Raw genomic sequence first — 14,755 nt, forward strand, 5'->3', positions numbered from 1 at the left:
TCACACATGCAGAAGCCTACACAAGGCCACCCGTCAAACCTACACATTCAGGCATGGGTCTGTGATGTGTAGTTCTGTAGTTCATTGTTAACAACAATCAATTTTGTATATATTTTTAAAGACCAGCTCAGAACACAGCATTTAAGATACTTGATTTTTAACTTGAATTTATGTCTGTATATACTAAAGTACCCGATACAGCTTGCACTCCAGATACCTAATTATTTACATATGGGAAAATATCTAGAAATCAATCCATTTATTTAATCTTAACTCAGGGGTTCTCACACTTTGTCAGCGTAGGGACCCTTTAGAAGGGTGAAAAAATTATGGACCACCGAACTAATCATATATTATCACAAAATGCATAGAGCTCTTGAAAGTAAAGCATGTTTTGAGATAGTTTAGAATTATAACTGCACTGTGCCACATTTTTGCATATACTTTCAGTGATCATGTACCTGGTAATTAGTGCAGTAAGTGTGCTTGTCTCTGGGAGTGATGAATGATAAGCAGATTCTGATATCATCCTCCAAATGCAAACGTGCCCTGTACTTTGTGTTGCTAGCAGTCATTGCTGAGAAAGAGGTCTCATAAAGCCATACTCTTTACAATTGTCACATTTTTCTTTTTTAGATGGAGATGGTTTATTTTCACTTGACAATGTAGATGTTTGACCCAAGAATCTATTCATTACTTTATTTTTATTTTTTTTTCCAACAAGCTTTAGTGTGACTCATCAATGCAGAGTGTAATGCATGATTGATACTCGTGATTAAGAGTAGCAGTTACAAAATGAATGAAGCAAGGTTTTCTAATGATTTTTTATTGGCTCAGAAAATGATGGGAGTGACTAGTACAAATGCATATACTTGGTGCAAGGGATCTTGGCATGTATTAGAAAGGTCAGTCTTCTAGATTACTGTATTCCCCTTTAAAAGATGACATGAAGAGCAGAACAATGCAAAGCAACAGCTAGTTGGGTTTTGATTGGCTGTTGGAAAACTGTGTGTGTGGGATGTGTTGACGCCATCACATATTCTCTCTGGAAAGTTTGTACTTTTTAAGTTTTTTAAATAAAGGAAGGTAATTTTTTTTCATTCCAATTGGATATCCTGTGGTGATTGTTTTAAAATATTTCAAATGGAGTGTAATGAAATAGAGAGTAAAGGAGAATAGAATAACCAGGCCATTGGGAAATCAAATATATGTGATATTTATGAATTAGTTACCAAATTGTACCAGTTATTTTATGGATGCCTTTGCTGTGTATCATAGAACCCCACTTTGAGCAACACTAACCTTACTAATCCTAAGGCACTGTGTGAAATGCAGAAACCAACCAACCGTGGACAGGATACAAGTGCACAAATCAAAGTCAGACGTGAAGTGCAACATGCTTTTTAATAGTATGGAGGCTCTTGCAAACTAACATGTTCATGAAAATACTAATTAGTAATGATCTTCTTAAGTAAAATAGATGGTGCCTATCTTTATACACTTAGCTGCTTATCTTGGTAATGCATTAGGTCTCATCCCTACACCCTCTACTGCAAAGCTAAAGAAGATTGAGAATTTCCTTGAGACGACCATGTTACTTTGTTCTCATCTATCTACATTGCATTGCTCTGGAAACTCAGTTTCTATTTGGTTGTGTTAGAAAATGGTGGTGCTGAAGTTTTTAAATTCTCAATGGGTGCAGCAACTCAATTGCGCATCGCTCACCACAGGAAGTCAATGAAGCAACTGAGAAAGACTGCACCTTCACATGCAGGTGTGTCTCACCCCAATTACTTCACCAACTCCCCACAGCTACATGAGTGCACCCATGGAGAACAAGCTGGCCAATGCATCACTTTAGTAAAACAGCCATTTTTTTTTGAACAGCGGACCCACTATACCACAGGTCAACAGAAGCATGCACTTTATCAGAGTGAAAAGATGAGGTTGCAGTAGAGAGCCTTTGTGTGCTAGGGCACCTGATAAATAGTTTGGACTTTGACAAGTCTACTGAAGACTAGGCTCATTCCTGAAGTGAGAGGTATGATCTATGAGGAGAGACTGAAGGAGCTGAACCTTTTGAGTTTAATCAAACGAAGATTAAGAGGTGACAAGATTGAATTATTTAAAATTATAAAAGGAATTAGTGCTGTAGATCCAGACTGTTTCTTTAAAATTAGTTCAACAAGAACACATAAACAGGGTTGCAAACTTAAGAGAAAATTTTTGCACAAATGCTAGAAAGTTTTTGTTCGAAGGGCCATAGACACATGGAGTAATTTACCAAGTAGTATGGTAGAGAGAAGGGCTTTAGAATCCTTCAGATTTTGGCTTGCTTGTTTTTGGACAATCTAGGTGAACAGGATGAATAAGCTTGTTGGGCTGATTGGTCTGCTCTTGTCACAATAAGTTCTAAAGTTCTAATGCAGCATAATGCAAAAAAAAAAAAAAAGACGTATTCCCTCTATGTAAACAGAGTTTTGTTCAGTTCTAGCCATATGATTTGAAAAGTAAGCAATGGTCTTTGAAAGTGTTATATTTTGGCAATCATTGTTATCTACTACTTAGATATGAGGAAGCATAGTCTGTGTGGATATGGCAGCACCATATTTAAAATAGTCACATGGAGACATCCAGTTCTGTGAATTGTGAACTTTATGGGTTGAAAAGAACTCTCATGAACTTTCTGTATACAAAAAGGTTTAACCCACTGTCAAATATGACTGTGTTTAGTGGATGAAGAACAAACCCTCCACAAAATGCATTTGAAAATGTATATTCAGAATGATAGTGAATCAGCTGCACTTTAATTATTGTATGTATCATAAAAGTTGTAATATAAACTGCAAAGCTAAATATTCTAAACATTTAGTCTAGAAAATGATTCTTGCATAAGTATTTAGTCTTTATTTAAGAACACATTTTAGCTGTATGCATTGAAACATGCTGATGCATTACAGGGACACCGAATCCTGTTTGTTACAGTCATTCTTGTTTGTATATTTCAGATGTCACCAGAGTTCCTGATATTACAATCTTCGAAGTGAGGGACTCCACTGAAGACCATCTGGAGCAGGATAGAAAGCCAACTGATAACCACCAAAAGGTCAGAGTCTGTCACACTCCTGCCTCTTTGACTATGTTGGCCAGTGAACAAATGAACTGGCCTTATGTTGTGATATTTCTAATTTATTCTGCAAATGTTTCTGGTTCTGGTGTAGTTTTTTTACAGGAGTGGAATTAGATGAGTATGATATGAATCATTGATCTTCATCGTGCTGGGTGCAAAAAGGAAGACCAATGTTACTAAATATGTTCTTAGAGGTCTGCTTCGTGACTAGGATTAGGGAGGATACTAGAGGAGACACAGTGATTGTGATTCCCCACCTCTTATTGCCCAGCTCAACCATTCATGTGGAATGTTGAGTCTGTTTTCATTAGTGTTTTCCGCATAGAAGCACCTTACAACAAAATACAGACAATAATAAGTACTGCTGAAATGTGAACAGAATTAACATTGACTGAAGCTCTAGTGGTGGTTTGCGTTAATTGATCATTGTAATTAATAACAAATTAGTTTACCATTCATCCACTGACTGACCCAACGTGGTGCATGTATTTGTAGTATAATATTGTCTTAAAGTTGTTAGATATTTTTTTGTGCATCTGAGAACAAACGAAATAGGTCAGATTTTCACCATCCCCCCCCCCCCCCCCCGAATGAAAAGGTACATTTTCTTGATGGTTGTTACACTGAACAATTCACAAACATCCTGAAAATTGAAAGGTTTAAAATGCAGCGTTTGGTGACTGGTCTCAGCAATTTTGTTGAGAAGACCATGTTAATTTGTTCTCATCTACTTTGCATTGCTCTGGAAACCCAGTTTCTATTTGGTTGTGTTAGAAAATGGTGGTGCTGTAGTTTTTAAATGCTCCATGGGTGCAGCATCTCAATCGTGCACTACTCACTACAGGAAGTCAATGAAGCAATTGAGAAAGACTGCACCTTCACATGACTGGTCTCAGCAATGCTGCATCTTTCAGATTACATGCCAAAGGTATCCTTAGGGGCCAGTGAGTAGCGGGAGATAAATGTTTACTGGAAACTGTAGAGTTAGTGTTTGGTTGGAGGATGCTGAAAGTTGTGATCTGTTCATTTTACCAAAACTACTCACAATTCAAAAATGAAACCATGTTTATAACATTTCCTAGAAGGCGAAGCAAGCACATGCTGTCAGGCTAGCAGCCCACCCACCACTGCTACAATTTACTAGTATGAAAACACATGGGGTGCATCTTTGTGTCATGTTATTTTTCATAATTTGTGTGCATCAGAAGCGTTCCACTGAGTTATTATAAGAGACAGATACAGTAGGTTTACTTAATTTACTTTAATGAAAAATGGTGATAGATGTATGCATTTATCTTTTCTGCAAGAAATATGTGTTCAACCTTTCACTTTTGTAAATGGAACTAAATGAAATTAAAGGTTGAATCATTGATGACCTGGAGGAGTCTTAGCCAGGATCACAGTTTTCATAAGTATGTGTTTGCAATAGTTCTGTTAAAATTAAATCTGGTATGTATTGACTTGTCCTCTGTTTCATGGTGTGTTTCAGAAAGCTCTAATTAGTTTTTTTTTTCAATTGCTAAAGATCATTTTAATTTGGTGGTATTGTGGATAAACAACTAAAATGTGAATAAAAAGGTTGTTGGATCAGTTCCATAGATTACAAATACTTGTGGATATGTTCCATGCTTTGTACTTGTAAAGTGCCTTGAGAAGATGCTTCCTGTAGAAGGAAACTATATAAAAAGGAGGTAACTGCTTACAAAAATATTTTGAATTTAACAAATAATTTTGCTTATTTTGTTGGAATATCCTAAAAGTTGCCTGTCTTTGAACAAAACTATTCTCAGTTGGATTATGAAGCCGTGTCTTTTTGTGTTGCAAGGGACTATGAGGTTTAAGAGGCGATCTGTCTGGACCATAACATATACAATGAGTGCATTCACAGAGCATTGTAATGCGTATTACAAGCAGAAAGCAGCAGCTCCCTTCTTTTTATAGCACACTTCACACACTCTCCTTTTGATATTTCAGAGTGCATAGGGAGAAAGACTTTTCATACCATGTACAAGCTTTAATGTCCCTACGCATGAGGTTTCAAATGGGGTAATGTACCTGAGTGTAAATAGCAACAGTTAGCTGGCCAGTATAACCAAGGTTTTAGTTTCCAGTGTGTTCTGTGTTCCCTTCTAAGCTGTTGTGGAGATGTGTAATTGCAGTTTTGAGGATAACCAGGGCGCAATGAAAGAAGCAGAGGATGGGTCAAAACAAGACAGACTACAAAAACCTTTCATACTGAGTTGTTGAGCTGGAAGTTGACATGCATTGGTGAGACCTTTGAAAATAAATTACAGCTCTCCTTTCTTAATTTAATTTGGTTTACTCTTTGGAATTTTATTATTTTCTTCTTGCTTATGTGTATTAGTACTGAAGTATCCCGTTGTCTTTAAGTCCAAAATCGGCTCTCCTGTTTCTGAAGTGTGTGTGAAAACTATTTCTTGGCTTTTGAATGTTCCACTCAAAAAAAGTTTGCAACCCTTAAATTGGGTAAACAATAATGAGAGCACATTGTTGTTGTTCTTGTGCAGCCATGGAGAGAGGATTATCTCATGGACATGGATCTTACATCATTTTTTACCCTTTCAACTCGCATAGTCTTGGAATAGCATTACAGGAATAATAGCTGATCAAAGCTTATTTTGGACTACTATCTTCTCTCACTCTGCCTTGCTTTTTGTTGCAAACACACATCAAATGTGAAGATGTGTTACTTTCACATGTGCTGTAATACACTAGGATCACAGGCAAAATGGGGTCTAGAAAGCTTGAAGAACCTGAGCATCTTCTTATGTATTATTACTCAAGGGATCTGCTGTAGCATTTTGATCAAAACAAGTTGACATTTCCTAAATGCTACACTGAAAAATGAATGTGACCATATTGTTTTGTTTACACATTACTGTGGGTTAGTAGTTTGTCTCTTTGTAAACCACATGAGTGGTGTGTCAAATAATTCAAGAATGGCATGTCAGGTGACAAGAGAAATGTTATGTCGTAGCAGCTTGCACTCTGAAATATTGCTGTTTAATTCCACACTGGCCACAATGCCATATTGCATTGAAGTGACTTGCACGCTGGCACAGCTGTAGGCTGGCTTAAGGCACTGGCGTCGTAGCTTTGTGAACACTATAATTTAATGGCTCATTACTTGACTGCCTAGGCTGAAATTGCTTATTACTGTCAGGACTCCTTTTCTACCCTTGTCAGCTGCATTTTTAGTGACTGAGTAATAGAGAGAGGCTACAGTACAATTAATAAATCATTATTCAAAATAAAAATGTGAGGTTTGTCTGAATAACCTAGATTGATAGATAATTTTGTGTGTATATATATGACATTTCTGTAACCATAAGAGACACAGAGCCAGACAAGTTTTGGGAAGAAAAATTAAAGTATTAGTGATGCTTAAGGTTTCCAAGATATCGGGCATGTAATAGCCGTGCATTGTTTAATTTGCATGCTGAAGTGTAGACCAGAGGCTTTGCTTGTCACAGCTGTAATATTTTGCTGTTTCTGGCCAACTGGGAACACCCTTTTCACTGTGATGCTTGCATCCACACCTGGACACATCACCACATTGTAACCAATGAGCCAAGAGCACAAAGCCTCTAAGAGTCGAGCATTGTTCACAGTGGCTGAAAGCTACAGGGTTTGATTGGTAAGTAGCGGCTGGAATATGAAACAGTTTTGTGTTCGTTTTTAAACATTGTGCAAAAATGTTAAGTGAAAGCTGCAGAAATGAAAGAATTTGCCTGTGTGTGGGAGGGGAGGATAATTACTGAATTACTAAGCTGAAGCAGCTTTTTATTTCTGTTTTTGATTTCCTATCGAATACATGCTGTTGGAATTTTCTGTTTTTTTCTAAATATTCTGCATGTCTGTCTGATTATTCTCCTTCTTAATGTTTTAAACACTGTGCTACAAAAACTATGTTTTGCATGTGGGTTATTTAAAATCATATAACATAAAGGACTGAAGATCGTGTTGTTAATGAGATAAATATGGATAGTATTCTTCACACATGGTTTAAAATTTGTAAGGTGTTACTAAAATGCTTAATGCAAAGGACATTTTTGTGGGGGAGGTAGGTGAATGCATTTGTAGATTTATTCATTTGATTAAATTATGTTTGTGTATGGAGTGTTACTTTGCTTTTACTATTTTTCTTAGTGTTGCCTGTTTTGTAATGCATAATTTGAAACAAAAATGTTGAATCAAACCGTGTGCTGTTGACTATTGTATAATTAACTGGAAGCATTACAGCGTTTTAGGGTTGTTACAAAAAGCACTTGTGTTTGTTGCTGAAAATGAATTATTTTCTCAGCATGGTTGCTAAAGCAAATACCAGATATACAAAACATTGACACTAATGCTGTGTGAAACTCTTTCACCGTTTTGTAATTTCCCTCCGAGTTTATGTAACATAACTTCTGCCACAGACCTACTAAATTTAAAAGAACCTTGTCTGGGCTTAGTAATTCTAAATCAAATATAACAAATTAGCCAGCCATAGTGTTCCATGTAGAAATATCAAAGGTCATAAAATTCAGAATAATGGAAAGAATAGTTGATTATTCTGTAAAGGACTTTTCACTCCAGCATCATTCCTGAGTGCCTATGCGTGAGCGGTACATTTAACCTTCACCAACACATTCTTAGAAGTGGACCATGGGCAGCTAAAGTTATGTAAGAATGGATCTGAACCTCAGGCTTGGTGGTTTTGCTGGACCTTAGACCGCAGACAATGCCACTTGCTTGCTTATGTCTCTTTGGGGTTAGTTTTACAAGTTATGCAATATGTACACCCCCAGCCACCCCCCCCCCACCCCCCAAAAAAAAATAAATAAATAAACGGTGAAAGGCCTGGGTTTTACAGTTCAACTTTATAGTTTCAGATTAGTAGGGTGGTCTTGTTTTTCATCTGTCAATCCTCCTTTTTTGCCATATTGTCATTAGAAGATGTATTTTAGTAAATAAATTGAAATTTAAGTGGTTTCACTAAAGGTGATATCAGTCTGTGCAAAGTAAATATTTGTATGTTTGATCTACATCCAGTAATTCAATATATCCAAAATACTACCCTAAAAAGCAGACTGAACTCAAATTCCAGTTCTGTTGTCTGCAAAATATTTTTGTTGAGAGGTGTTTTGATTCCAACGCAGCACACACATTGAAAGGCTTCTGTAAAACTCGCAAAGGCAGGCAAATCATTTGCCAGGGAATTTCAAAGTGTTTTTTTTCTTACCAGCTTGCCCTTTCTCTTTGTTTCTATTTTTTTGACATCACACATTTTCTTGCATTTTGTGTTTAACATTTGAAATATTAAACCACAAGAAAGCCCAACACTTGGTTACAGACTCTACATTATTGGCCAATTTGATTCACTGTAATCATCTAATTGTTGATTTATGATAACTGACTTGCACCCTCGACAACACTGATTTGGATTGGGTAGGTTTGAGAATGTTATGTTCATTAGAAATATGGAGGTGGCTCATTGTAATGCAAAAGTCATTTTTGGTTATTGAATTCAGATTTACTGTTATTAATAATACTCAAAATAAATCATGTTTAGCTCACCAGCTGTCTCAGAACACTATTTTGAATGAGTGGTCTTGAGTTGAGGCTGCACATTTGAAGTTATATTTTGAAGTTGTATACTTAGCTGTTTAGCCAAAGGTTTCATTAACGTTTTGAGTTAAGGGAAGAAAAGAAATTAGAGTGTGTTGCATAATGAGCTGGTAGGCACCTATTTCTATAGACATTTCAAGTATAAACAACTGGCAAGGAATCCAGAAGTTATTTAAGCTTTAACTTCTGTTCAAAACTCTTCTGGTGTGGTGCAAGCAGCTTTAACAGGTGTTTTAAATACTTTGGGATCATGAGACTGACTAAAGGACTGGGGGAGAAGCAGTTCTCTGCTGAACACCTGAAGTTTGCGAAAGAGCACTTGGACACTCCACAACGGTACTGGGAAAATGTTTTGTGGAGTGATGAAACCAAAATTGATCTATTTGGGAGGAACAAGCAGAACTTCATTTGGCATAAAAAGGGCACTGCATATCAACATCAAAACATCATCCCTACAGTAAAGTATGGTGGAGGGAACATCATGATTTGGGCCTGCTTTGCTGCATCAGGGTCTGGACAGCTTGCCATCATTGAGGGGAAAATGAATTCAGAGGTTTATCAACAAATTCTCCAGGATAATGTGAGGGTGTCTGTCTGTCAACTTAAGCTCAGAAGAGGCCGGGTGATGCAACAGGACAATGACCCTAAACATTGAAGCAAATCCATAGCACAATGGCTTCAGAAGAACAAACTCCGCCTTTTGAAGTGGCCCAGTCAGAGCCCAGATCTCAATCCTATTGAGATGCTGTGGAATGACTTGGAGAGCCATACACAGAAGACAACCAAAGAATATGAAAGAGTTAAGGCAGTTCTGCAGGGAAGAATGGGCTAAAATTCCCCTGCACGATGTGCAAGTCTGATCAGCTTTTACAGGAAGCGCCTGGTTGAGGTCATTGCTGCCAAAGGAGGGTCAACCAGTTATTAAATCCCAAGGTTCACTTACTTTTTCCACTACCACTGTGAACGTTGACTGCGTTTGTAAACTAAAGACATGAAAGAGTAGAATTTATTGTGTGTCATTGGCTTAAGCTCATTGCGTATACCAGTACCTGTGTCTTAGATGAAGATCAGATCACTTTTTATGACCAATTCATGCAGTAAACCAGATAATTCCAAAGGATTCACATCCTTCTTACTGTAAGTAATGTCTGTCTGTCATGCAAAAATATGTGAACCACTGGGCCTTGAACCTCAATCTTGGTCTTAATGGAGATCGAGAATTTAAGAAGTGATATGCTAACATGACCCACAAATTGAAGGTGTAGTCTACCTCGAGCCACGTAGTTGGGCTTCAGGTCTTTCTCGCAGCTACAGCAGCACTCTGTGGCTAATAGGAAAAGAACAGCGATAATATCTGCTGACAATGAAGCACATTGCACTGTCCAACTGTTTGTTTTCATCACAAAAAGTCCTACAAGTACAAAAAGAAAGTCATACACAACCAAAGAATCAGACGTGCAGGTTAATGTAATTGGGCATTGATTCCTTCCCTCAGCAACAGTGGTGTGGAATCACTGAAAAGTACCACATCAATATCTGTTGAAAGTGAAGTACATTGCACAGGTTGACTGATCATTTTCACTGCAAATTCAAGTCATACAGTGGTGTGAAAAACTATTTGCCCCCTTCCTGATTTCTTATTCTTTTGCATGTTTGTCACACAAAATGTTTCTGATCATCAAACACATTTAACCATTAGTCAAATATAACACAAGTAAACACAAAATGCAGTTTGTAAATGGTGGTTTTTATTATTTAGGGACAAAAAAAAATCCAAACCTACATGGCCCTGTGTGAAAAAGTAATTGCCCCCTGAACCTAATAACTGGTTGGGCCACCCTTAGCAGCAATAACTGCAATCAAGCGTTTGCGATAACTTGTAATGAGTCTTTTACAGCGCTCTGGAGGAATTTTGGCCCACTCATCTTTGCAAAATTGTTGTAATTCAGCTTTATTTGAGGGTTTTCTAGCATGAACCGCCTTTTTAAGGTCATGCCATAGCATCTCAATTGGATTCAGGTCAGGACTTTGACTAGGCCACTCCAAAGTCTTCATTTTGTTTTTCTTCAGCCATTCAGAGGTGGATTTGCTGGTGTGTTTTGGGTCATTGTCCTGTTGCAGCACCCAAGATCGCTTCAGCTTGAGTTGACGAACAGATGGCCGGACATTCTCCTTCAGGATTTTTTGGTAGACAGTAGAATTCATGGTTCCATCTATCACAGCAAGCCTTCCAGGTCCTGAAGCAGCAAAACAACCCCAGACCATCACACTACCACCACCATATTTTACTGTTGGTATGATGTTCTTTTTCTGAAATGCTGTGTTCCTTTTACGGCAGATGTAACGGGACATTTGCCTTCCAAAAAGTTCAACTTTTGACTCATCAGTCCACAAGGTATTTTCCCAAAAGTCTTGCCAATCATTGAGATGTTTCTTAGCAAAATTGAGACGAGCCCTAATGTTCTTTTTGCTTAACAGTGGTTTGCGTCTTGGAAATCTGCCATGCAGGCCGTTTTTGCCCAGTCTCTTTCTTATGGTGGAGTCGTGAACACTGACCTTAATTGAGGCAAGTGAGGTCTGCAGTTCTTTAGACGTTGTCCTGGGGTCTTTTGTGACCTCTCGGATGAGTCGTCTCTGCGCTCTTGGGGTAATTTTGGTCGGCCGGCCACTCCTGGGAAGGTTCACCACTGTTCCATGTTTTTGCCATTTGTGGATAATGTCTCTCACTGTGGTTCGCTGGAGTCCCAAAGCTTTAGAAATGGCTTTATAACCTTTACCAGACTGATAGATCTCAATTACTTCTGTTCTCATTTGTTCCTGAATTTCTTTGGATCTTGGCATGATGTCTAGCTTTTGAGGTGCTTTTGGTCTACTTCTCTGTGTCAGGCAGCTCCTATTTAAGTGATTTCTTGATTGAAACAGGTGTGGCAGTAATCAGGCCTGGGGGTGGCTACGGAAATTGAACTCAGGTGTGATACACCACAGTTAGGTTATTTTTTAACAAGGGGGCAATTACTTTTTCACACAGGGCCATGTAGGTTTGGATTTTTTTTCTCCCTAAATAATAAAAACCATCATTTAAAAACTGCATTTTGTGTTTACTTGTGTTATATTTGACTAATGGTTAAATGTGTTTGATGATCAGAAACATTTTGTGTGACAAACATGCAAAAGAATAAGAAATCAGGAAGGGGGCAAATAGTTTTTCACACCACTGTACATTCCGTTTGCAAAAGACAGTCATACACACTAAAAAGGTGATAGCACGCTTGCCAGAGTTACCTGGGTTGTGTTTCATAAGAACCACCTTTCTTTGAGGACTGGTTTACTAGTTTCCAAAATTGTATGAAGCTTCATGCAAGGCATTTACAAGCGTATTTCAGTTTGTGTTAGTGCCAAGGGTGTTTCAACATGTCTACATTTTCAGGTGTTTGCAACCAACCACTTTACAATTGTAAACCTTGCAACAAGAGTCCAATGTTGAGCCATAGTTGGATTATTCCTTTCAATTGGCTGAAAACCATTCCTCATTGATTTTTTTTTTTAAATGAATCCTCAAGGCAAATCCTGGAGTATTAGTGAGTGTAGGATATTGAAGGTGTTTTTTTATACAAACAAGTGCGTCCAGTATTGTGTTTTTTTTTTATTCATAGGTTACAGTGCCTGCCAAAGCAAAATTAGCTGTAAATCCTTCCACTTAACATATGGTATGGAGATAGCTAATAATCCTGGCTTACTGTACATTGCAACATCTGCTTCTGTGTGTGCCTCTCAATAAGGGGCGCTGAAACAGTTGTTCATGTCATTTAGCTTGGATTATTTACTTACTCTCTAGTTGAGCCAAGGGAAAAATCAGAATCTTGTATGTGTCGTAGTTGGACAATAAAGTCTGCCATTGTCGAGTAAGCGGTTGGCTCATAGCATTTTATACTACAGTAAACACTGCAGGAGATATGATGTTGTGCTGTGTTCTGCCTGAAGACATGGTTGAGAAGCGGCTGTTTTTGCACTTAACTTTCGTATCCCTGAAACTGTCATTAAAGAGTAAACTGGCTGGTCTAATGGAAGATGGAACATTCTGCATCATCTGTAGGAAATCGTCTGAAACTCCACTTTTGGTATATACACTTTTTTCCTCTGACGTAGCTGGCCAGTACTCTTATGGATTATTATGTGTGTGATAAAGATAAAAAGGTAGTATTGTATTGATTGGGCACATTGCTAGTAACATATACTGCCTATTAATTAGTTGGATTTTATTATATAATGCATAATAGGTTTTTGTCATTTTACTTTTGAATTTTTTTATTTAGTTAAAATAAACAGTATGCATGTTAGTTACTAGAAGTACTTCAGAAACCTCAATTATAGTCAATGATTGCTGAACATTTTACAAAGCAAATTTCAGGATGTAGTAGCTACACATCTGTTTTTAATACATAATATATATTCATTTGGAGTGTAAATGTGTGCAGTTGCCTCCCATTGGGCCAGTGAACCAGTGTCTCATGTTTGATTCTGCCAGGGCTGCACTGCAAATGAATTAGCTGGTTTAGAAAATGGAAAATTCTGAGGGATAATGTGCATTGGTTGGTGTTGTTGCTTAACTGCTGCAAAAGACTGGGTTTCGATTCCAGTTTGGTCACTCATTGTGTACCATACGATTCTCACCTTGTTTTATGTGGGTTATCTTGGGCTACTCAGATTTTCTACCATATCTCAAAGCCTTGTGTGTCAAGTTAATTTACAACTATAAACTGAAGGAGTAGGTGTATGTTAGGGTGCCTGTCAATGGTTGATTGGTCCCTTGTGTCTGATGGAGGGATACACTGAGATCCTATATTTGAATTAATCTAGTCCAGAAGATGAATGGACATAAGATGTTTTGATTTTTTTAAGTCTATCCTGCCATCTTTATTAGTTTCCTCCTGCTTTTGTGTGATCACACATTACTTAAACTGTTGTAGAAATGAAGCAGTTGGAATGTTAACAAGAGTTCAGCCAGAATCCTCAAAATATAGGTTACAAATCAGCTTTATAGGCCGGTAATGACGCTTGTGCTATGTGTGGCCAAATTGTACCACCTGCTAAGTAATGTTAACATCAAAATTGCTTTCTTATTGAAAAATGGCATTGCTGAGTCACAGTAAAATCATTTTTATACTTGCAAGTTATTTTAAATGTTGTCTTTGTAAAATATTGCCACTGGATTAGCTATTTTACTTAAAGACTTGGATTCAAAAGTAATCCTTGTGAAAGCTCGATCAGATTACAGCTGATTACCCTACTAAGCAAGATGGTGCTTTAGCAGTAAACAAGCCTTGCATTAATTTATCTGTGTAGACAACATATGCAAAGATTGATTTAACTTCAGTTAGGTACTATGGTGTTTCCCTCCTGCACGCTCTTAATTTTTTTTGGGTAGGTCAGAAGTGCAGTACCTGTTTTGCAGCCTTATTTCAAATTTTTATTTTTATTTTGTTTTCTTTGTCACACTCTTTACTGAGTATCAGTTCACAGTACTAAAGAAAGGTTCAAAATACTTGTAATTGCAGTATAATAGTTATATACTGAATTATTTAATTCTTAAGATTATTCTCCTAAAATGCTTATTACTTGTTAGCATAATTTGAATTTGAGATTGCTGTTTTCAGGATGGTCCATTGTGTGCATCTTCACCCACAGTTTCAGTTTATTGGAATCAATAAAATAATGACAGTAGTTTGGCCCTAGCAGATCTATAACAACACTTTTACACTTTAAAGTTCCCAGTATATCCAGTACAATACAGGCTATCCAGGTATTGTCATTGAGAGACTGCGTTTAGGGTATTTATTGCTTAAAGAGAGAACTTTTTTTGTAAATTCCATAAGCATTGACTTTAATAATCCTGAAAGGTAGTATAAAAAAAGATATCCTGGGATACTATGGTCCTGATATGGTGTTTTGCATTATTGTTAAGTTCAGTTCCAGTACTGAAATGCCTTTTATTCA

The 14,755-nt window shown here is 37.4% G+C and overlaps 1 protein-coding gene across 7 annotated transcripts in view; it reads left to right on the forward strand.

Annotated features, from left to right (window-relative positions):
- The window catches only part of tiam2a (TIAM Rac1 associated GEF 2a), a 324,201-nt gene that overhangs the window by 269,575 nt on the left and 39,871 nt on the right, over nt 1-14,755 (forward strand). For 5 of the 7 annotated variants that reach the window (XM_051925155.1, XM_051925156.1, XM_028797416.2 and 2 more), the window contains one exon: nt 3,009-3,106. In XM_051925155.1, coding sequence (XP_051781115.1) covers nt 3,009-3,106 — 98 coding nt within the window. Of the gene's footprint in view, nt 1-3,008; nt 3,107-6,517; nt 6,789-12,613; nt 12,880-14,755 lie in introns of those variants that run through there. The other 2 variants (XM_051925159.1, XM_051925157.1) reach the window with 2 other exon arrangements.

The sequence above is a fragment of the Erpetoichthys calabaricus genome, chromosome 3, assembly GCF_900747795.2.
Source record: "Erpetoichthys calabaricus chromosome 3, fErpCal1.3, whole genome shotgun sequence".
Lineage (NCBI taxonomy): Eukaryota > Metazoa > Chordata > Cladistia > Polypteriformes > Polypteridae > Erpetoichthys > Erpetoichthys calabaricus.